This window comes from Terrapene carolina, unplaced genomic scaffold (assembly GCF_002925995.2).
Source record: "Terrapene carolina triunguis isolate 2854851 unplaced genomic scaffold, T_m_triunguis-2.0 Scaffold629, whole genome shotgun sequence".
In the NCBI taxonomy this organism is placed as follows: Eukaryota; Metazoa; Chordata; order Testudines; family Emydidae; genus Terrapene; species Terrapene triunguis.
The window spans coordinates 12,748,067-12,772,321 of NW_020664980.1; the positions used below are offsets into that span (position 1 = coordinate 12,748,067).

General features: G+C 42.5%; 1 protein-coding gene across 6 annotated transcripts; it reads right to left on the bottom strand.

The window, feature by feature from the left end:
• Positions 1-24,058, bottom strand: HNRNPH1 (heterogeneous nuclear ribonucleoprotein H1). Of its 6 annotated transcripts, none has more exons than XM_024199761.2 (16): positions 23,952-24,058; positions 22,955-23,071; positions 18,466-18,543; positions 14,373-14,408; positions 8,760-8,894; positions 7,629-7,784; positions 7,287-7,430; positions 5,481-5,619; positions 4,250-4,428; positions 3,983-4,054; positions 3,770-3,909; positions 3,535-3,670; positions 3,040-3,123; positions 2,853-2,903; positions 1,458-1,544; positions 1-763 (listed from the first exon to the last, which is right to left on the bottom strand). In XM_024199761.2, the coding sequence occupies exons 2-16, from the start codon at positions 23,001-23,003 to the stop codon at positions 645-647; spliced, it is 1,605 nt and encodes a 534-aa protein (XP_024055529.1). In that variant the 5' UTR covers positions 23,004-23,071; positions 23,952-24,058; the 3' UTR covers positions 1-644. The 6 variants fall into 6 exon arrangements, with proteins under 6 accessions (XP_024055529.1, XP_024055528.1, XP_024055530.1 ...); XM_024199760.2 differs by having other exon boundaries at positions 23,957-24,048; XM_024199762.2 differs by lacking the exon at positions 23,952-24,058 and having other exon boundaries at positions 3,770-3,903; positions 22,955-23,152.
• Between the last annotated feature and the right edge of the window lie 197 nt (positions 24,059-24,255).

Consider the following 24,255-nt stretch of genomic DNA (forward strand, 5'->3'; position numbering starts at 1 on the left):
TAGTTTTTAAAAGGAAGATTTATTTAACAAGTTTCACTTAGCGCAATACACCTAAAAAGGAAATCACCATACAATGAAAGATTAAATCAAGGCCTCAGAATTTTATATGAACACCAAGACCAAAATCCTAAAGTAGCTGTATCACGTCTCAACATGTTTCCCCATTAACTTAAAAAAAAGCTTAAACGTGCCTTACAGGATATTAAAAGAAATAAACTAGAACTAACATGCCAAATGTTCACTTTGAATTGCAGACACAGCTCCTATATTTGTTTACAAAAAAGCATGTTTTTCAACATGCATTCAAAACAGTGTTGGATGTAATATGGTATAAGAGCAACATTTAACATAATTGAAACAGCTTTAACCTAAATACGCTTACTGCTTAAATACGCTCCTACAACAAAACTAACTTGAGAAAAAGCTGAAAATTGTTTAACAGTTATAGTCTTTACTCAACTTGGTTATTACATCCTAAGTGAATGTTTATTTCTTCCATGTGTTCAAAAATACTGAACCTGAAGTTTTAAAATAATCCTGATTTCACTTACAGTAAAGCATAAATCACAAGCTTGTATTGCAAAACTGTTAAACTTAGTTTTTTGTTTTGTTGTTTTTTTAAAAAAAGGTTGACCAAAAGTCAGTTACATTCCCCAGCCAGCACTCATATTGGACATGTTGGACATCCCGCCCATTCCATTCACTCCCATGGACGCACGGTTCCCACTGCTGTAGTAGCTACTGTTCATTGCGCTCTGATTACCTGGAAAAAACATCAAGCAGCAGGTAAATGAAGTGTTCCAGTTTATTGCCGATACAAGTTTGGGGGCGAGATTCAACCCCACCCCTTTTATCCTCAAGTGCCCACTTCGAGACTCAAATCCACCCACCACCTTGCACACACTCTGATACTATTAAAAAGACAAACCTTCCAGATATCTAAATGAAAGTTGGTGCTGTCTTTACAAAAGAAACCTGCAAGAGTTTCCCAGGTCTTTCAATGAAATAAGACTAAGTCCAGACACTACAGTTCTAGTACATACTGCTTTTATTTTGGGAAACAGCAAGACTGGTTTCCTTTTCTCACACTGGTATAACTAGTAACTGCAATGAAGTTACTCCCAATTTATACCTGCGAGAGAGCAGAAGCCAAGCCATAAGCTTGTAGTTGTTGTCAAGTGTGTATCTACATAAGCAGAAAAATACCATTTCCCAGCTTCTTCATATTTCAGAAGATTACATCTTGAAAAGCAAATTTCCCCTAATACTAGCATTGAGACTCATACTTTGAAAATGTATGCCAACAATGAAGCACTATTTTAAGGTGGTGCTGCCCATTAGCCTACATCCTTTGTCCTTACAGCTGGACAGCACATTGTAAGGATCTCTTTGTAGGAGTGTATCAGACACCCACCTAAGGCTTTAATAAAAAATAAAATAAAAAACAAACATCTTACCATATCCGCTCATGCTGCTTTGAGTGCCATAGCCAGCTCCATAACCCCCACTCAGCTGCTGATTAGCACCATAAGTGGATTGGTTTCCTTTCAAGTTAAGGAAATGAACGTTAACACCTTGACTGCCAAAAATCTGTCCAACAAACAGATCTAAATACTACCTAATTATGAAATTCCTAACAGATATTAGCCCTCATGGTGCCATATATCTGGTCTATTTAGATTCCATTCTGCTTAACTATTTTTTCTGGTTTCTCACTAGTGGAAGTGGCCAAGAGCAAGATATTTGTGCTTCTGATTCTAAGAGTACTTAATTTTTTTTTTCCAGCCTAATTTAAAAATAGGAAAGTTGTATTGCGCCCTACCCTATTTCACCAGAAGAGCATCAGTTCACTCACTGCAATAAGTCACATCTGAGGATTTAAGATGTTTAAATATTCCACTCAGCTACAAGTGACTGACTTTTACTGCACAGTAAAAATCCATAATGGGATTTTTGAAAATTGTTAGGTAAGCCAACTGAGTGACCTCTGATGTCCTCCACAACAGCACGTGCTTTCAGAGGTATGGGGGAAGTCAATACCAGAACACCTGGAATGTCAATCCTCCAGATAGTCTGAGGCTTGTTCCTATCCTGAATTTGCATGCACCACATGGGAAAGTTTCTATACTTGTACAAGAACTTGGTAAGTTATTGAGTCAGCAACAACTAAAACTAATAAGCTAAGTTCTCAATGAACTAAGCTACCTTCGAAGAGCACAATCTGCTAGAGTACAGTACCTCTGCAAAACTTTACAGTTGAAATTATGAAGTTTGCTTTTTTTTTTATTATTAAACAGACAAAGCATTACAATGTTCAATCTCATTCCACAATCAAGGTGCTATACAAGCATCATCCACACACACCCCACCACAGAACAGATATAGAAACCAACCACCACTTTAAGCTCTTATCCTAAGAGACCAGTAAATTTCAAGAGGAGTATCTACTTTTGCATGTCAAAGTTTCTCTGGCCATCTAGGGGTAAACAGTTTCTGAATAGCAGTAACAGGTTTTAGTTTAACTTACAATGGACATTTCATATTTTAATTTGGTAATTTTAGGTTTGCCATAACGTTTTAGTGTTGATTTTTCCAAGTTTTAGAGTGGAGCTTTGTTGCTCCCTGTTTCCAAAGAGACTTTACTCATGAGATTATGTGTCAGTTTAATACACCCTCTATCAACATCTGGTCGGGGGGGGAGGGAGGGGAGAATAGGACAAGGATGACTAGCATCTCCCACATTTGTGCAACATCACACATTCCTAAAAAGCAGTCACCACACTCTTCACATTCAGCACAATTTACTTAAACCTAATTAATTGTTTGAATGTATTCCCAAAAGGTTTATATACCTGGCAATGTGCTAGTGTTCCAATCTTGAACTACTCCTTCCGATTCTTTGACTGTGTGATTAAGACAGAATGTTGAATTTCAGTTTTTATGCCAGGCATAGAATAAGCAGGAGCTGTATAAAATTAGCCAGCTTTGTTAAATATGAAGCGTTGGAATAAAAATGCAGTTAAGACTATTCACACATACCCATTGCTCCCATCATTTGGCTGCCATATGCACCACCACTTCCTCCTGCTGTAGAATTCAAGAAGAGTTCTACATATCTGTGTTCTGAAAGGAAAAGCATGTTTAACAGAGCATTGAAACGTACTGGACATTAAGCCTATGCATGATACAAACAGTGCCTCATTTCAATTTAAGACAGCCCAGTAGTGCAAGGGAAGTTTGACATTAGATTAACTAATTCCTACAGAATCCATATCCAATCTGTCTCACTGTGAGGTCACTCCGATGGAGGATGTGAACTATTCAAATCTGTTACATATTATAGTTATGATTTTAATCCATCTGACAGTCTTGTCTCCGGTAACTACTATTCTACCATGTTAGAAAACAGAAGATCAGATAATTTTTTAATACAAGCTTTCAGCAGATATGTTTTAACTTTTGTTCAGACCTTGTTTTGGTCATTGATTTTAAGATGGAGGCCCATCATTAAGGGGAAAAAAAAGTCAAACTTACGCATATTTGCTTTGTCTTTGGACATGGCGGCCACAGCATCCTCATGAGTAGCAAACTCAACATCTGCCTCTCCAGTCACTCTACCATCTGGTCCAATTTCAATGTGGACTCTTACAGGGTTCAGAGGTGAGAAGAACTAGGTAAAAAAAATATTTACATAAGACTGTCTTCGTCTGGCAAAATATTGTTGCAGATTTAGGAGAAACTTTGTGCAACAAGTACTATTTGAACTCACATTATAAATGTCGTTCTCTGTAGCTCTGTAAGGTAATCCTCTCATGTGTACGCAGTGACCAGTTGTGCTTTGGAAAGTAGAACTTGCGTCTCCATATCTATGGTCAGACATGCCTGTGGAGAGAAGAGTCCATTCTAGATCTTTCAGATGTATTGAAAGTTAGTTTTTATATGTATTAAAAGTTGTTTACCACCCCCATTAAAGAAGTCTCACCTCGTCCAAATCTATCAGAACCAAATCCATAGCCATCACTATATCCATTGTAGTCGTCATAGCCTCCATAACCTGTAAAAGATAGAATACATATTAAAATGCTTTTCCTAAACTACAGAAACTAGTATGTAAAATACTATGAAATTATTTTAGAAGCAGAAGTTTAGCTTTAGTTTGATTTTTCCATGAGTTTTTATCCAAGCACCAATAGGTATGAAGCAGTATAAATTATGGTTTTAAAATAACTGAAAGTCTTATGATACGTACCTCCACCATAAGCGCCACGTCTCATTCTTTCAAAACCACTTCCTCTACCAAGACTGTTATAGCCCCTTCCAACACCAGGCCTGTCATAAGGACCTGGCCTCTGCATGGCCAGTAATTTGCGGGGAGGATCATAATGAGTACGCACTTCTGCTCGACTACTCTTGAAGATTTCAATATACCTAGGATGTTTTCCGCATAAGAAAGACAGTCAGTCTTTAATTCCCCACATAGGAATATTAAATCAGTATAAAACAAACTAGAACAAGACATTCTAGTCATAGCCTTGAAACTGGCAGTTTATTTTAAGCCAGATTTCTTTAGATTATACAGGCAATGACAAATTCTAGTCAAATACTATTTTACTTTCAAAATAGTGTATTTTCAAGAAATTACAATTACTGAAGGGTTTATAGGCTCCTCATACTTCACAGTAACCCAACCTTAAGGGTGGGGGAGCAAGTTAAGTCCCCCCCCACAGTTTAAATTTAATCATGTCTGTCAAAAAAATAGGAGGGAGACAAGTCCACTCAACTCAGCACTTTCATGTTTTGCTCATGTGGCAAAATATATTAAGAGGATTAAAAACCTAGTCTCCACCAAGATTTTAACCCATCAGGAGTCTACAAAAAAACCTTTGCATGTGCTAGTCAACCCACCCTATGCTTCAGTAGTTTAGCATAGGAAAAACTGCATGCTTCAATGAAAAATAGTCACAAGTAAAATAGAATAAAAAAAACCCTTTGTGACAATTTCTTGAAAGCTATGCTTATTACATTGAAGATTAAATACAATAAGAAAATTTGTTACATTTCAACTTATAAAAACAAGTTTAGAAATTATCACATTTTCTTATGGTAATAAGGTACTATGTGAGTCTTTACAGCTAGAGACATTATTGGTGCTACTTGAGACGTTTAAAGCCATAATCTCTCAACTTCTGTCAGTTTTTAAACTATCAATTTTACAGTTTAAATACCAAATGTTAAGAGTAAATTCAATTAACTTAATTTTCCCATTTTGTTTTATAGTCTGAATAAATTTTACTAAGTATGCGCTATGTACACATGAAACAAGGTGGTAACAATACTTTTACTTATGAGTAAGTTAGAGACCAAAATACTAGACTAAGTTTTAATGGTTTAAGGATCAGTCCTTTAAGAAGAGAGAATATGGATTTAATTAGCATTTACCATAAGAAAAGTGACGTATCCAACCAACCATCCATCCCCACCTGTGCCCTATTCTCTCCTTGTGTTTCTTTAGAGCCTTTTCAGCTATTTCCTGTGAAGCAAACTGCACGAAGGCCTCCCCCGTACTCCTCCCCTGGAAGTCCACCGGCAATGTTATCCCATTTGGCACGATTTCCAACCCTTCAACCCAAGGACAAATAACCCCAGTAGGGGGCAATATTAACATCACAAGCCCAGTCATGAATTTTTCTTATAGCTTTAAATACACCAGAAAGTTAATACTTGTAAGTGAATGGTATGCTAGTTCTAGATTAGCATTCTAGCAGAAAGCATGTCAACATGAAGCTTCATGATTACATACCATTCAGTTTAGATTCTTAACCCATCCTGCTGTGCACAAAAAAAAGCTTTTACTTTGTAGCAGTAAAATCAATTTTCATTTATTTAGTGCAGGGTGTGTTAAGAAGACGACAAGTTAAATAGAGCCTCTTAAGAATACTTTACAGAATTTTTCAGTCTGTTGAAATTCACACAACGTAAGTCACAAAAACAGTAAAAATAGCTTTACACAGGCATCTTAGTAAGTATTTACTAAAAGTAACATTCATGTAAGACAATGATACTCTTATGTAAACATTTTAAATCTCGCTAAATTCAGTATAAATATTTGTAGAGTACTGCTTCACTAAGAGAAATCCAAGAATTATTTCAGAAGTGTTAATTGCTAAACTGAAAGCAGCATTCTGCATATTAGGTACATGTATACAATTTCTATCACCACTGCTCATAAGTTATTAACCACATGAACACAGTGATATCAGTGCACTTATTTGCTTTGGGGAAAAAAAAAAAAAGGGGGGGGGGGGGGTGTTCAATGCATCACTTTGCCAAAATACACAAAACAAATTAGTTGCATTCTAATCAGAATAGTCATAGATTTTCAGTCTACATTAAAAACAAAGAAGTCCTTGCTAATCCTATAACAATGTTTCAAAGCTCTTTCGATTTATTTGGTTATACATTCTAATATTCAGGTTTATAACTTAAGCACAAGTCACATTTAGAAATTGATACTTTCTGCTTTAAAAGAGACATGTTTAGGCCCATTCAAGATTGTATGCATTTGTAGGTATCATTCCAATTCCCAAAACAGGAAGTCAACATTAGATACAAATTGGCAAGAGTTTGAAATCAAGTTCAAGTCAAGTCATTTTAATCTTTACAATTCAGTCTTAAACCCTAAACAAAGTTCATAAAATACTCATTTAATGTGAATGAAACAAAACTGAACTATTGTACCACAACTACTCTGCACTTAAAGACAAAATTATTGTCCAATATTTGACTCTACAAGTCATGTAGGTCAATACTTGAGTTCAGAGATTTTAAGCCTAACAGTCTTGCCACCTTTAAAAATTCCACCCATTTTACTGAGTCCAGCAATAAAAAGGCTCAACCATTTTTATGTGCTCGACTGAGCAGCATGTGTGGAATGGCTAAAACAGTAAGTAGGAATTATCCTCCAATTTTTAAGTATCCACTTTAGTTTTCAATTCAAAGGATGAAAACTTGATTTTTCTATGATGCTAAGTAACACACACTTGTGTAAGTATGAATTATCTAGATAACCCATAATTTAACTTAGGTTGATTAAGATATTTAAAAGCTATTAGCCCAAATAATAGATTAAATTTAGGATTTATTTGCACACATCAGAGATCAATATAGTCTAACACGCTAACTGTGGCACAGTTTGGCCTGTTGAAAGCATTAATGGGCAAGAGCTCAGTGCCACTGTGATTCGCACTGACCCATAACGCTACAGCTAATACTTATACCCCACATACCTGAAAAGAACTGTACAATTTCTTCTTTGCTACAGCCAAATGGAAGTCCTCTAAGACGTACAAAACCATCATTAGCAGTATCAGGGCTGTTAGGACCAGTATGCTTCAGAACCCAATCCATTTCAACGTTGTTTGACTTGAAAACTGTAAGAGGCACTTAGAATTAATGAATTTTGGAATGCAGCATAAACCATTTTAAGTCATTTGCCATTTGAGAAGCTAGTCAACCTGTATAATCTAAATTCACTTAAATCAACTTACATGCATTTAAACACCACAAGTTACAAAAAAATGAAAGTCAATACAAACATTTAATCAATTACTAGGCCAATGAAGTCAAACCTTCAACATATCTGTGTCCCATTGTTTCTCTGTCTTTCTTCAGTGCCAATTTCACATCATCTTCCGTTTCAAGTTCAACAAAAGCTTCTCCACTTGGTCTGCCTTCTCTTGTATAGATGAAACGGATACCGGAAGCTCCATTTTGAATTTTGCATTCTAGGAGAGAAACCCAGAACAGTTTTGTTCCAACACTGGATTGTTCAACAGCAGTGATTCGTATCTTTTATTCCTGGAAGTATACCAGTTTAATCCTAAATACATATTATCTACCATAATACAAGATGCTGGTTTTCCTTTTTTGTTTAACTGAATTTAATTAATTAATACTAATTCTTAGTATTCTTTTAAATTTACCACTGAGACCAAAATCCATCAAGAGATGCAATGGAAAGCTTCCCTGCCAGCATACCTTGAACAGAAGGCAGTCGCTACCCAAGATAAATTTTGAGTTGTGAAAGAATCCAGACTACATCCCTCTTACAGACCTCCAAAGACCACCATATTGGGTTGGTTTTTTTTTTTTTGGGGGGGGGGGGGGGGTTAATTTTAATTGGACATACTCCGTCTTATTTAAGATGGCAAGAATACTTATTCCATCTCCCATCTGAAAAAAGTCAATCTGAAATCTAGTAAAACAAGAGTTAACCAGTTGCAATATGGGACTTAAAATCTGCTCAGTTAAGTGTAAGTAAGGAGTGCACTCTTTCAAGCAAACACTAAACCACATTGTAAACCAACTCTGATAATGGGTATCAAAGTACAAAAGGGCGAGCTATTTGTTCAGTTTAAGCATCCAATATTTAATTGCTTACTGCAATTAAGTACTTCAAAAAAGCTACTTACTTTTAGTAGGGAAGATACTCTATACTATTTCCCCCATTGCCCTTATCTTACAGAAGTGCTGCCCCGATGGTGCAGTGACTCCTCCACAGGGCCTCTCTTTACTTTTATCACCTCCTCTGCTATCTGCAAAGTGGATTCCCCGGCTTTCCTGGCTCGCAGGTGGGCTCGCCAGGAGAGCCTGAGGGACGAGTCACAGGAAACCCGCCCCTCCCCCCTGCACCCAGCTCCACTCCGGCTGGCCGTGGATGCGCGCTGACGCTCAGGCGGCCGCCCCGCTCGCACACTTACCGGAGAAGAACCTCTGGACCTCCTCGGCGGAGCAGGACCAAGGCAGCCCGCGCACCTTCACCACGAAGCCCTCGCCGCCCTCCGTGTTCAGCATCATGCTGGAAGCAAGACTCGGCTCCGATTCGCCTTCCGTCGCTGCGGGGAGACAACACATTGAGGCGGGGATAACGGCCTCCGGCCGCCAAAACGCGGGTCACTCCGCCCTTCCCACCGCTGCTCCCCTTCACCAGACCCCCTTCTAGTCCAACCGCCCCGCTGCCGGGCCTGCGCTACCAACTCCCCCCCATGGCCCGGTGCAGTGCCTAACTACCTCTCCCCTCCCCGCCTCACGAGAGCGCAGCCCGGTCCGACATAACCCGGTCCCGCCCGCCCCCCCCCCGCACGCACACATGGTCCGAGCCTGAGCCTGTCCGGAGATCGCCTAGTCCCAATCAGGCAGCAGCAAGCGGATGAGGTTGTGGCGAGGGCGCGTGAGGAAATGGCGGCGCGTGCTCCCGCTGCCGTTGGGCCGGGCTCTGCCGCCGCACAAAGAACACACGTCCAGCCACCGCCCCGGGGCAGCTGAACAGCCCGGAGCCCCCTGCGCTGCACAGCGCGCGCTCTTCCCGCTCACGGCCGGGGGATCGGGGTCGGGTGAAGGTGGCTAGAGGACAGCGGCCAGACGGAGACTTGGGGGCAGCACGCGCCGCTCACCATCAGTTTGTAAACTGCGCGGCGCGTGGCTGGGAATGAGGCCCGGGGCGCATGCGCATAAACAGACCGTGCTGCGCATCCGCAATACGTACATGGCTTAACCCCCCCCTTTGCGAACCAACTGCGCATGCTCTCTAGCAGCAACAGGCGCCCTCGGCACATCTGCTCCGCTGCCCTATTCGCGCCCCCGGTCGGCTCGTACGCGCATGCGTGTCCTCTCTAGCGTTCGCCTTTCTGTGGTAAACAAAGCCAGGGCCCTCACCCCCGCGCAGCTAATGGACCCAGCCTGCGCAGTTTTCAGCACAGCTACACTTGAATAACCCCAACCGCTTCTGTTAGGGTGCACGCGGCCCCCGGAGACACGGTCCCTGCGCTGGGCGCGGGCTCTGACACCCCAGGCCAACGCCCTATCCTCCCACTGCCCCTACAGGATTAGGGAACCGACCAGCACCACTCCCCTGCCCAACACAAGGGCAAATTACTCTGCCCAGCTCGTTCAGGAGAACTCTAGATTTCACCCTGAGTTTCCCACAAGAGAGAATCAGGTGACAAGAGTCAAGCCCCAGTCACACCAGACAAGTACATGCATCTAAGACCGTGTCTACACTAGACTTTGGGGGGGGGGGGGGGGGGAGAAGAGAGAAGAGAACCAAATCCATTATTGCAGGGGTCAGCAACCTGCGGCACACGAGCCCATTTTTACTGGCGTGCCGCTGCCAGCTGGGGTCCCGGCCACCAGCCCCCCTCAGCTCCGTGCCTGCCTGGGGGAACGGAATCCTAGGCCCGCAGCAGGCTGAGCGGGGCTGACCCCTGGCTGGCAGGAGCCGGAACTCCAGACTGTCAGCTGGCTGAGCGGCTCAGCCTGCCACCGGTCTGGGGTTCCAGCCGCCACTGCCAGCCTGGATGGACGGAACCCCAGGCCGGCAGGGGCCAGCGGACAGAACCCCAGACCAGCAGCACGGGTGGCAGATGGAACCGCTGAGACGCTCAGGCCACTGCAGGTCTGGGGTTCCGTCTGCTGGCCTCTGCCAGCTGGGGTCCCTGCCACCAGCCCCGCTCAGTCCATTGCCAGTCTGGGGTTCTGTCGGGGACCCCTGTAAATGTAAAATTTATTACTGGCAAATGAAACCTTAAATTACTGAAGACTTGGCACACCACTTCTCATAGGTTGCCGACCCTTTCACTGTAATTAACAAGTACACACACACACACACACACACACACACACACACACACACACACAGAGTCTTGGCAGGCTCTCATTCAATTGTGGCATCAGTGAGGCTGGTTGGTTTCCCCAGCACGGTGCTGCAACATTTAGTTCACAGACACTGCAAGAAAAGTGGCAAACCCCAGCCAGCATTCACATTCAGTGTGTCTATTAGCCTTAAGGGAGAAGCAGGGGAAAATAATTCAGTGGCATCCATTAGCACTAATTTCTGCCAGCAGAGAGTAATGGCATGGTCAGGAAGTTGCCATGACTGGAACAAGCATTTATAGTGTCACAGAGAAAAGATTCTTTTCAGCCTCCAACTACTCATTAGTGATTCCTTCTACAATAAGAAAAACAGCATTTTTACTATGGGATTTAAATAAGATTCTCACACAATGTGGGTCCTCACTTGCTGTATTAGTTCCTCTGTTACTGACCCAAAACAGATAGAGATACCGTAAGTGGCACTCTGGCTCCTCAGCCCCTTCTCTACTTAGCTCTGGTAATCTTGTAGATAATGCTTGATCTCAACTACAAGTTCTCCCAGACTCCACCCATCTCATTCTCAATTGCTCTGTTTCACATGCATAGCAATTGTGTGTTCTCTTCCCCCCCACCCCCAGCTCTTAAAGAATGCAGTGTTGGCAGCATCTAAGCCCCACCTCCATTTTTAAGACATGATTTCTAAAATGGTGGCAACACAGTTCTTAGCTGCAAATGTAGCTAAGGTCTGGGTCCAGCACCATTCCAGCTCCACCTACTGACAGTGTAAATAAGAACAGGAGTACTTGTGGCACCTTAGAGACTAACAAATTTATTAGAGCATAAGCTTTCGTGGATGCATCCGAAGAAGTGGGCTGTAGCCCACGAAAGCCTATGGTCTAATAAATTTGTTAGTCTCTAAGGTGCCACAAGTACTCCTGTTCTTTTTGCGGATACAGACTAACACGGCTGCTACTCTGAAAAGTGTAAATAAGGCAGCCTAAATTTACCATCTTGTGAACTGAGAAGTGCTATAGATACTATATTCCTTTTGCATGTAAGGGAACAGTCCCTACAAAGGCAGAGATAAACGCCTTCCACAGCTTTTAATCCCTGCTCCATGTATTAACACACACTGCCTTCCAAGCACTTCCTAACACCCCTATGAAAATGAGCATTTCCCAGCAGTTGTAAAAATTTCACTATTCAAAGCAAGTGCTGCATATGCCATCTAATTGCTTCAAAGAAGTTGTTTTAGTGGCACTTGTGTAGCAGCAAACAGACTAACATACTAATGGGAGGATACAAATTAAGCAGATTCTGATTAGAAACATTTCATATACCTATCAGTAACCAGATTTGAAAGACTTAAAGTTGCAGACAAGGCAATTAAAATGGAAGACAGCAAGGCAGACTCTTGATTTCCAGATTTGTGAACTTCAAGTAGTTTTAACAACCTCAGGCATTTTAGAACCAAATTCCTGTTTGGTCTGCTTATTTATTCATAGAAGTTTCAGATAATGTTTAAAACTTGAGAAAACCCACTAAATTTTGCTAAACAAGAACAAAGGAGACTGTCTAACATCCCTGGTTAAATAGGTTTGCAGCTAACAGTATCCCATGAGTTCTATCTTATTAGATGCTAGCTGTCATTTAAAAGCCTCCAAAACCAGGAAAAGAAAGTAACTGTTGCCTTTTCCCAAAGCAGAAGTTTTAGGGTGCAGTGAAAAGTTACCCATTCAAAGGGAAATGCAGTTTCAAGGCTGCAAAGCGCACCCACCCAGTGAATGTTCTGAGGGAGGGGGATCTGGGTTTGTTGCATACTTATTACAAAGAGATGCCATAAATGCTGAAATAATTACATGTTTAAGAATTTACAGTTGTTTCTGTCAGTTCTCACACAAGGCAGCTAAAATAAATCATGTTAAGCAGATAGTGTCCAGAACACACTTCCTAATTAAGGGGGAAAACAAACCCACAGATTCTTACAGTCTCCTCAAACAAGAATGTAAAAAAATTACAGAGAATGCTCAAATGCTGCTCTTAGGAATTTCCCACCAACACCACGTACAGTGTCTCAGAAGAGTGGAGGAAATCTATCCCAAATGTTGTACAAGCAGCCCACAAGATTGGTTTATATCTTTCAGACGTATGCCTACTTAAGTAGGTTAGAGCACAATTAAAGCACGTCTCAGCTAAGCTCTGTGAAGCAGAACATCCTTTACTGTTTGAGAGATTAGCGTACAACAGGTAACTCAAAAGTTGCCTTGTCTTGATGGCTAATAAGTTTGACAGAGTTCAGTGATTAACACAGTGTCTGGGCATGGGTAAGTGAGGCAGTAGCCCGGAATAACTATTGTGCTTTAAAATTTACTCTAGCTCAGTGGTTTTCAACCTGTGGTCTACAGACCCTCCTCTCCCCCCCACTCCCCATTCGAAAGGTTTGAAAATTTTTAGGGGGTCTGCATACGAAAAAAGGTTGAAAACCACTGCTCTAGCTTATTTGTCAATAGCTTCCTCACAGACAAACCCTCATCTTCATGTGGTGGAAATAGCAATAAATCATATGCCTAATCTATTCTCTCTCCTTCTGATCCCATTGACCAATTTAGAGTCTGCTGAATTTAGTTGTGAACTGTAAAAGCCTTTTCTTGCCAGGGAGCTTTTGCAGACTGGAACTAAAGTGTGAAAGGCCCAATGAACCTGTGCTGTGTAAACTCAAACTAATAAGTAATGAATGTTGATAAAAAACAAGACTAGTACACTTCATCATACTTGCAACTCTGCTACTAAGTGGAGCAATATGCTGCTTCCTGAAGACTAACAAAACAATAGCAGCAAGCATTTTTACCCACTTATGCAGTACTATGTACCACCACAAGGGCTAGTCTACATATGTATTTATTTGGGAATAGCTACCATGCTTAAATTTATATCCTACCGTAAGAGTTATTTTCAAGTGTAGACAGTCATGGGATGCATTTCTAACAGTTGTCCACCTGAAAATCTGTGCTCTCTTAATCATGCTATTCTAATTTTTTTAGAAAGCTTTTTCAAGCAGTTTATACATTTCTGCCACTCCTAACATTGGATTATAAAAAGCGTTTTTTGTTGAAGGCATGTGTTTGCTTCCAATCTGAGTCTGGAAACATCAATGAAATACAGTGAGCTATTTATTAAGATTGGCCTATGTGGCTTATGCACCAGTTTGAATCAGACAGAGTTGAGTGGCTTTATCTACCTCTGAACTACAACTGCGGTACAATTGCTTATCAATATCATGCAATAAATAACCATTTCCAGATGTTTCTGAACCAGAAAAACTTGAATTGATTGCCATTTCTTGTAAAACAGGAAATATAAAATAGTCAAGCTCATCTCATTCTGACCTACATATTTCCTTTCACTCAGGGCTATTTAAGTTATTACACTTCAGGCAACCATGTAGTAATTTTAGGTATTTTTACTATAGAAGATCAGATAGAAACTGAACTATTTTTTAATTTGTTTTGGGTTCAGCACATAGATTAAGTGTTAGTAAATGTAACATAGGGCTGTGAAATGGGTGTGAACAGAGAGTTTCAATATTTGAGAAACACCAGGATATTTTCAACATTTTAGTATTATGCTTTGTCTCCCCTACCCCTGACATTAAATTAATGGCTAGAGGTAGATCAGGTTTTATTTCATTAAAATTAAACACTAAAATAGACGTGGCCACATACCTTTCTCAATCTTCCCCGGGAAGGGGTATCCCCACCCTGAAATTAAGTAGATGGAAATGATGAAATTTTAATTTGCTTTTGGGGAAAAAACAGGTTGTCATATCATTGCTCTGACACCATTACTTCATCTGCACAGTGTATCTAAAATGTCTAAGTCCATCACCACTAATATGACTCGTTTCTTGTGACCCTGCATGTGGCATTGAGCCTATGCAGTCTTCCCAGGGATTTTTGCTATCCAATGTTTTCTGCAGAAACAAACCATTTACTTAAAGAACATTCTTAGCGCTTGTCTGAAGACATTCCATCCTCAAGAGTTAGAGTAGGAAAATGTGTTGTACATTACAACTGCACAAGTGCTTGTTTGCAGCATTTATGGGGTCCAGTAGTTAATTTTAATACTGAAGTGACTCCTTGACACTGACATTGCGGGATTACAGTGAGATCAGGATACAAATTAGTCTAAAACTAATTGGAAGCCTGTGCCAATTTCAACAAAATTCCACACAACTTGAAATACTCCTGCTCATGGAAACATGTGGTTTTGAAAGTCTGACACCAGGTGGTAGGGTTTTAATTAATTAATTTGAAAGACTAAGCAAATAGCATTCTGAAAGTTCGTATTCATAACGTTACATGAATCTTAACTTCTAGAGGAGAATATAGGACACTATCCTATTATACTGTACTTTACACTCCAACTGAGACAAACCCAAGTATGTACACTGATCAAACTAGATTTAGAAAATAAAACTAAGCAAGCATAAGGACAGAACACCATTGCATACTTACAGACAGCAGCTAGTCTCCAGTTCTCTCTCACACAGACTAATTAATTCTAACCAAAATTCTCTTTTCTGAACTGCTATTCTGATGTCAGCAAATTCTATATTGTTGCCAACATTCACCACTGTTGCTAAAGGCCCTGGACTGTCACAGAAAACTTACAGTTGTGGTTTTCTGAGTCATTTGGTAGGTGTAGTATGCAACAAAATAAACCCTATAGTTTTATACATCTCTATAAATCCATTTTGGTGAAGAAACATGCACTTAGAATAAGTGGGTTCTCAAACCATTCACTCAGTTGGCGGGGGGGAGGGGGATATAAAAATCTGTGTATATAGACTAGTCAGGGTCAGTCTGAAATCACTTAAACCTGACAGTCATATGTTCAGGCTAGACTGCTTGAGAAATGGATTTACATACTAGATATCCCATTCAAAAGAAATCTCATCCAAGATAGATGGAGGACAATGGAAAAAAGTATTTGGGTTTCTAATTTGGATTGTCTTCAAAAACCAGATGTTCCTACAGTATTTATGTCTTAGTGCATAAGAATAAAAAGCCTCCAAAAGACACGCCTGGGAGCTTAAATTCTTAACTGTTAGACACTAGAAATCATGCACTCAAAGATACTGGATTTATGGTTCATTACAACCATGTATGACCCACTAACCTTCCTTTGTCCTAGGACTGCAGGTTTGTTAACTATACACTTCACCTTGAGTAGGCTCTTACAACAGGTTAACTCCTTATGCTAAACAAACTTGTATTTAGCTATGTGACACTGAGTAACTTCTCCAGACCTGAAAAGCTCTGTAAGCTCAAAAGCTTGTCTCTTTCACCAACAGAAGTTGGTTCAAAAAGAGGTATTACCTCATCCACATTGTCTCTCTAATATCCTGGGACCAACACTGCAAACAAAAATAAAAAAGGAAGCCTGCTAGCAAAAAGGAAGCGCCTAAATAGTGAACAGATGAAGAAATGCCGTTTTAAACATCTAATGCATTAATAATGCAAGTAAGGACAGCTGTTAAACTATGGCTTGATATTTCAATAATCTGTTAATTTAAGAAAATTTTGTAAGCTATCAATGCGTTGCTTAACTGAAGTGTGCATGCTTGAGCTATTATGCCAAGATGTTTAGTGTGAAACATGATTAATGTTGTTTGAGACATATTTCTTTGTTTACTCTTGCAGAAATGCTGGAAAAGCTGCAGATAAGAGACAGAAGACGAGCAAGGAACTGAGCTGGAGTATTTGGAAAACCTCCACTATAAACATGAAATGTGGCTTCATGAAATGACAATCAAGTTAAGACTCTTTCTCCTGTAAAGGAACATGGTGGGCTACTTAAATGGCTGAAGTCATTTTACTCTAGAAGTCCCAGAGATAGTACTGACATTAATTGAAACTTAAATTTAGCATGGGACTGACCACAACTAAAAAACAGTTCTGCTGGGAAGAGCTGCACTTACAGAATGCACTTAGCAACTTGTCTTGCTTTCAGCTACTTTAAGTGTTCAGCCATGTCTACATACGCTACAGCTCCCATCAATACTAATACCAAATAAGTCAATGGAGGGTTTTTTGGTAAATTTTCCCCAATTTACACATGGTTTGAAGTCTACTCTGAGAATTTCTGGATTCAGGGTCTCCCTTTGGCATTTTGGTTTCATTTCCTTAAACAACATTTCACTTGAAAAGTTAGAGGCCTAAATGGGAGTAAAAGATTCTCAGCTCAGAGAATAAGATCCCCTCATTTCTGGAAGCAAAGATAGCCCTCAGCCTCGGCATGTAAGCTGCAGCAGTTACCTACAGTCAAAAATCTGTACCATAAGGCGTTAAGTGCATATTTATCCAAATAAAACTTTCAACTTTAGCTTACAGCCCATTTAAGTGTCAGCTTTAACTATTTCACTCTGCAGCATTAACATCTAGCTAATGTGCTTTACTCAGTGAGGTGTGGGGCCTTCAGCTAATTGAAAGGCTGCAAATTTTAAAGTTGTAATCTGAATGCTTTAAGATTTCAGTCCTTCTCAGAAGTCCAATTCTCCACTGCTGCTCCCTACCATAATGGCTGGCTGATCAGGTAGTTGCTTACCAAGCAAATTCTAGTTATCATATGGGCAAGAACCTCTGATCACATTTAAACTAAGGCCACCTGATTATATTTGAACTAGCGTTTAAAGATTAATCCTAGTTTCAAGATAAGCAGTTGGGGAGCCAGCCATCAAGCCTCTGCAGGATTTATCCCATACAAGAGCTTTCACTGTAGATTGAGGTGTGAGTACTAATGATTTCTAGAGTCTTTAGTTTTATTTATTTGGCAACTAAAGTTTTAGAAGTGTCTCTAGCTGGAAGTTTGTTACATTTTCTTTATTGAAGCTTGAAATCCACTGCTAAGTGGGGGGGGGAGAGTATACGGCATATGCTTAAATCCTTGGCTACTCGCTGAAGTCCTTGTCTTTTTTTGCAAAAACTGTTGCCATGACATGTATTTGCTGGGTGTTTCTGATGGGTTAGCACTCAGAACTCCTTTTCAGCTGAAACCAGAAAGTCATTTCAGAGTAGAATAGCAATATATTCCTATCACTTAAATCCAGCAAGAACACATTAAGACTGCACTAGTTATAACATCTACACTCCCAAGTGTAACTTAATACAGGGTGGAACTCATGACCCAAATATTTCAGCAGGAGAAGGGAGTGCATCCTATATTGTGGAATTTGGAGAATGCTTAGTCTGTCTCCTCATGTTTGGAATGATGAGGGAAGACAAGTTTCCTGTATTAGTTTACTGAGGAAGACTTAGTCTTCAAAAGCAAGTTAGAATTCTGGTTCAGGTTTTCTACTATGGTACTTTGAATCTGTTTCCTGTTGGGGGGGAGGGGGGAAGGGAGAGAAGAAGAGAGAAGCTAGTTATTAACAACCTGTTACAGTCAGTTCCAAAGGTAAAGTACAAGCTCTACAGGTTTAAAATATTGCTAGCCTGTGGACAACTTGTCTAGTTATCAAAAAATCTTCTAAATGCCAGGTTTTTAAAAACCCTTTGAAGAGGGCATTTGCACTAAAGAAAGCTTTACAAGTGCATCTTACTATATACACTAATCCACTTAGCTAGCAAAGAAAGACAGAAGGTATCAGCATTTCAAGAACTCTCCCACTTTCTCCCGAAATTAGGATAGAATGCTGACAATTGTTCCACAGAAAGAGTTTTCATAGAAGAGATTGAAAATAAGTTTTCCCTAGTGTGATAAGCTCTTTTAAAATAGAGGGTACTATTGTCAGAATGCAGAGTGACCAATACATACCTGCATCCACAGAAGTCATTCCTTGCGACTGAATTAAAGCTCTTTCGCTAGCTAGGTCATCAGGCTCAGCATTAACATCTAACAGAGAAAAATGCGACAATTCATGCCTTTTCTTACTATTGTTTCAGTCTAGCTGCAGACTGTATGACAGGTCATACCTAGCAAGGATCTTCACAACCAGAAGGGCCATGAAGTTTATATTCTGCTAAGAGTATGATACGGATTTCTCTATTTTGTAGGGCGGATTTTGACAACCTCAAAAGATGTGCCTGTTTTAGATGTTAAAGACGACTTTAAAAATGATGAGATTAAGCAAAAGTACCGAAGAGCTACAGTAAGCATTAAAAGTCTTGTTAAAGGAAATGGCTTTCAGTCAAGGACGAGTGTTTGCTCAAGCAGGAAGCAAGCAACCAAGAGTTGTCAGTCTAAACTTGTTGGGGTTTTTTTTTAAATGTAAAACTACTTTTCAAGTTGCAGTATCTGTTGGTTTCAAGTGTTGATAATCTGCTTTGGGGACAATGTTTAAAACTCAATTTGTGTTATGACTTAAGTTTGATTCTATGGGGATAGAAGGGCTAGAAAGTGTTGGCATTGAAACTGTACACTAGCTATAAAGGGATGGGAAAAGTCACATGCCTACAAGCTACCACTGTCCTCAAGACTCCCCTTTGCCACAAGGCCTACAGAAACCTTGACAATGGTGATAAGTTTTATAGTGAACTCCATACCATGCACCCCCTTTCTTGTCTATAGTGTAAGACCTTCAGTGCAGGAACTGTCTGATTACAGTAGCACTGCACACAAAGACTACCACAACAGGACTGGGGTCCCTAGATGCTACAATAAATAGTTAAACTTTTGGGATTGTCAGTATTTGTTCCCTTGATATTACCTTCTAGTTTCATTTAAGCCAGATACTGGGTAGAAGACAAGACAAAAAAATAAAAATAATAATAATCAAGAAATAGGATCAGTTTGGGTCTCCTCTATATAAGGACTGTGACTCTTTAGTGCATACCACTCTCCATTAGATATTGCTTTTCAGATAGCATTATAAACACTTAAGTAGCTGTCTGAAGATCCAGGCATTACCCTGTACAGTGGGGGGGAACGGACTGAGATAGACTAGAAAGGTTAAGGGCACAACAACTCTAGGTGACTTCAGTGGAAACATGGATATTAAGCACCATAAAGTTGGATGCTATGGCATTGACTAGGAGGAAAAATGCATTCTCCTTCCCATCAACCTAGCTCAACTGAGTTAATTTAATTTGACTGACACCAGTGTCTACACAGTTTACTACCTTTACCAGGTGGCCAGAGCTAGTTTAATGGTTTTTTTCCCCCCCTACTCTAGGTCAGGCCCAAGTGATTCGCTTAAGGCTACACAGCAAACCAGTAGCAGAAGCCATACTAGATTTATCATCAAATAGATTTTCCCTCACCTCCCAGTCCCTTAGTTTAAACTGAGATGACTCCCCTACACAGGATTATTAAAAACAGGGTGTTTGTTTGGGTTTTTTTTGGGGGGGGGGGGGGGTTAGTGGAGATATGACCGAGGAACCTCTTGACCAAGTGACCAACTTGCACCCATAAAGGCTTCATCTTCACTGCCAATTGTTTTTTTCCCCCAGAGAGGTAAGGGTGATATGTATCTTGCCGTAAAACCTAGTGGAGACAAGCTCCCTGTAGTTTTTACTAAGATAGCAAGGCAAGATCAACATTATACTTGCTTATCCTGTCTCCACTAGGATCTTACAAAAAGATACTTAACTAATGTGGTGATACCCATCTACTACAATAACCTTGCATGTTAGACAAGAATCCTATACCATATCCCATTGTTTTTTTCCCCCTCCTCTTCCTATAGTTTAAGAGCTACTTTAATTTCATATTCTACTCTCCGCCCCCTAAAGTTAAGCCCTTCTCTCATTTTAATTATATATTCCAGTCTTTCTGTATAGGCATCTGAAAGCCCCAATACTTACTCTCTCCAGCACGCTAAAGACTGGATTTTCCCCTCTCCCTCAAACACACATCCTGCTCCTCCTCTGGTAGAACCAGGAGGGCATTATTGTTACTCATTTAGGATAGACTTCATGGAAATCCACTCAAGTGCAGTACCAAGTTATAAATCCTATGATATAAAGCCATTATCACAAATAGAGAGGGGCATTTCAGGTCAAGGGTGTATGTATAGGTAGAGCTATGTGTGGAAGCTTTCACAGTAACAAGTTTTGTTCTTGTTACAAACTGTTACAAGATTTTTTGAAACACTTCAATCATGTAGATTTCTTGTTTAACAGGTCAAAGCTTTTTGAATTCTTAATATTTAAAGCTTAATAAGAATAATCAGACTGTCTGAAATTTTAAAGACACCTTTTAGGAAACCCAAAGTCTGGACTGTTGTACATAACTAAATTAAGTTTATTCAATGGTGTAATATTACTATTAAACTCCTGATGTTGGTTGCTGTTCAGACCTTGTTAACTTTAGCCCTGATTCTGCATCTGACCATTTTCCTTTTCCCCTAACTCACCCATCCATCATAAAAGTCTGTTTGAGCCTCAAACTTTTTACACCCATATGGGCTTTTTATATGTTTTAAGAGGCAAATAGATGTCTCTTGTAACAGACAATGAATGCACTGATTTTGCAAATGCCCTATTGTCACGCCACACAAAGTTAAGGTCTTGTGTGTTCGGGCAGATAGGACTAAGGCTTGGTCTAGATAGCACTTTGGCGGGTAAGCTCAAAGCTGCGGCGAGCCCATACCCGACCAATATAGCTTTCACTGAGAAAAGTGCCATGTCTGACATAGGTACCGCCACTCATGGGGGGTGGTTTAACTAGGCCAGCTCTCTCACCTTGGCATAGAGTGGGTACATAGGAGACCTTACAGCGGGACAGCTGCAGTGGTACAGCTCTGCTGTTGTAAGGTCCTTAGTGTAGACCAGCAGTCTCAAACTGTGGATCCCAAAGCTGGCTTTAGCGTTGTTGGGGCCTGAGGCCCCAAGCCCCACCACCTGGGGTAGAAGCCGAATCTCAAGGGCTTCAGCCCTGGGTGTTGGGGGCTCATCGCCTGGGGCAGCAGGGCTCAGGTTTCGGTCATCCCCTCCCATGTAAATTTTTGTTGTCAGAAGGGGTTGGGGTGCAATAAAGTTTGAGAACTCCTGGTGTAAACATAGCCTGATGCACAATTCCCACCCACTCACCCCCCAGCACAGTATCTCCTATTTACTGGTAGGAGGTACACAAGAAGTGCTGCTGAAGCAGTCACTTTCAGTATTAGTTTCCATCCCACCACTCAAGAGACTCTGAACAATGGTTCCGAGCCTCCTCTGTAATTGTACTAGGGTTCCAGCCTTTCTTCCAGTCAGTCAACTGTGTTTAGGGGGAAGCTAGAATCTCAGGGCATGCTAAGTTGCGTAAGCAGCCAGCCAGTGTGCTATACAGTTGAACCAGAGATGGGCAACAGCAGAGCACCGAACTTAAGATAAGGGAGTGTTACCAGTCAGGGGGAGAAGAGTTAACTAAGTACCAATGGCTGACAATCCAGAAACTAGAAAGTCATCAAAAACCCAAGGTATTTCACAATTGGCATATTTCACCACTTTAAGCAACAACGTTTAGGGGTTCCAGTTAGTTTCTGCATTATGGAGTCGTTTCACAATATTTATGCTAATGACTAACTACATACATGAAGTAATGACTGGAATTAATATTTCCACCACAATGAACTCTTAAACATGTAGCCTTCTATACTGACCCCCAAGCAAATGCTACTGCATATTTTTAAAGCATGCAGTAAGTATACTGAATAATGGCAGGCGTGTTGAACGACCAGCCCGCTTCTAAAAATGCAGAAAATAAACGCAATGAGGGATAACAAAGACAGCTGAACTCTACGGGCCTCTTTACCCCCCCGCCATTCTCCGCATGGGCGGACACAACCCAGCAGACTGGCGACTCTCGCTTTACTCTATCTAGGGCTCCCGATTGCACCCGAAACTATCCCCAAATGCGTGACTAAAGCTCAGCTTGGGAGTTAGGCATCTCAACAGGCGGGGAGAAGCGCGGGAGAGGGCGGGGGGGGAGCGAAGCGGCTTTTGCACATCCCCGATTCCAGGCACGGCCTAGGCCGCAGCGGAAGCCGCGCTCCATTACCGCGGCGGCCTGTCGGGCCTAGCGCCGAGACAGGGCCGTGATCGGGGCCCATCCGCCGCAATCGGGGGCAGGGGCTGACCCAGACCGCCCGGGGGGGTCCCTTCACACGGGGGGGGACGTTCCCCAGCGGGCTGCCCCACTCTTTTGTGCGCCACGAGGCGGGGAGGGGGGAGAAGGAGAAGGCCGCGGCCCCCAGGGCCTCCAACCCGCCACTTCCGGGCTCGCGCGGCCTGCGCGGCACCCCAGGCGGGGCCGATCCCCGCGCGGCCGCCCCTCGGAACGTTCTGGAACCCGCGGCGCGCGCTGACCAGCGGATACTCACCCAGGCCGGGAATCTCTCCCTCGGTCTCCTCGCTGCGGAGAGGGTCCATCTTGCCCACGCGCTCACAGGGGCTCGCGGATTAAAAAAAAAAAACTCGGCAGGGGGAAGGCTCGGTCGCTAGACAACGAAGACAGAGAGCGTCAGGCTACCCCCCACTAACGGCCTCCTCGGCGCTCACACTTCCCCCCCCCCCTTTTTTTTTTTTTTTTGTTTTGTTTAAAGTAGAACTCGGTTTCTCTCCCGACCCAGCCCCAACCGCTCTTCTCCTTCCACAGGCGGGCGGCGTCTGGGCAGCGTTATAAATAGCGGATTACCGAGTTGCCGGATTGTGACGTCAGATTAAATAACCCCGCCCCTCTCCCGCGCGGCCAATCAGTGGGTGGCCAATGCGGCGGCTCAGTACGGCCGAGAGGCCAAACGCAGGCCCTGGTGTAAAGTGGCGGCAGCCCCCCCTCCCCCCTCCCAGAAGCCAGCCAAGCTCACAGGGTGAAATTCAGCCGCGCCAGCGCGCGCTGCCGCCGTGGAAGGGGCCGGGCTCTGCAGAGAGCCACTAACCTACGCGGGGAAGTGGCAAGAAAAGCGCCACGGAAGGGGGAGGGGAAGCCGGGGGAGGGCAGCGAGGCGGCTTTAGCGCCCAGCCGTTGGTGTCGGAGCTGGCAGGCGGGCCTCCGAGCCGCGCTCGGCACGTCCCTGAGAAGCCGCGCTCGGCACAGGAGCGTTAGTAACCGCAGTCCCCCTCACACACACACACACACCATGGCAGGGGCGTCTGTGAAAGGTTTCCACGTAGCCCGGGCAATAACCAGTCACGAACACGGGGGGGGGGTCACTCGGTGAAATTTTTCCATGGAGAAAATGTGAGTTTGAAGGAGGCAGCTCCTGCCCCTTGCCCCCCCCCCGCCTCCGCCGCCGGCCCCCCCACAGAGCAGCAAGCCCCCCAAAGCCCTGCCCGGAACGTCGGCAGCGAGACCCACGCGTGAACGAATCCCCCGCAAACCTTACAGCGCGGTGCGACAGAGGTACTCGGTCCCGCAGGAGGAGCGGCGACTCCCCACCAAGGCGGGATATATAACCGGGAGGGCAAAGATCCACTATGGCTGCAATCGTTCCGGGGAAAGCGGCTGCGTCATGTGCTTTCTGGCTCCGCCTTCTGGCTTCCAGTGGCTTTGGCTAATACCCTATTGCATCGACTGAGGAACGTGGAGGCCTGTGAAAACAGCGGCGGGGCGGGGGGGAGAAGACAGTCTGGCGGCCTCCACTAATAACGGCGGCTCCATCGGAGGAGAGGGAATGGAAGCCAC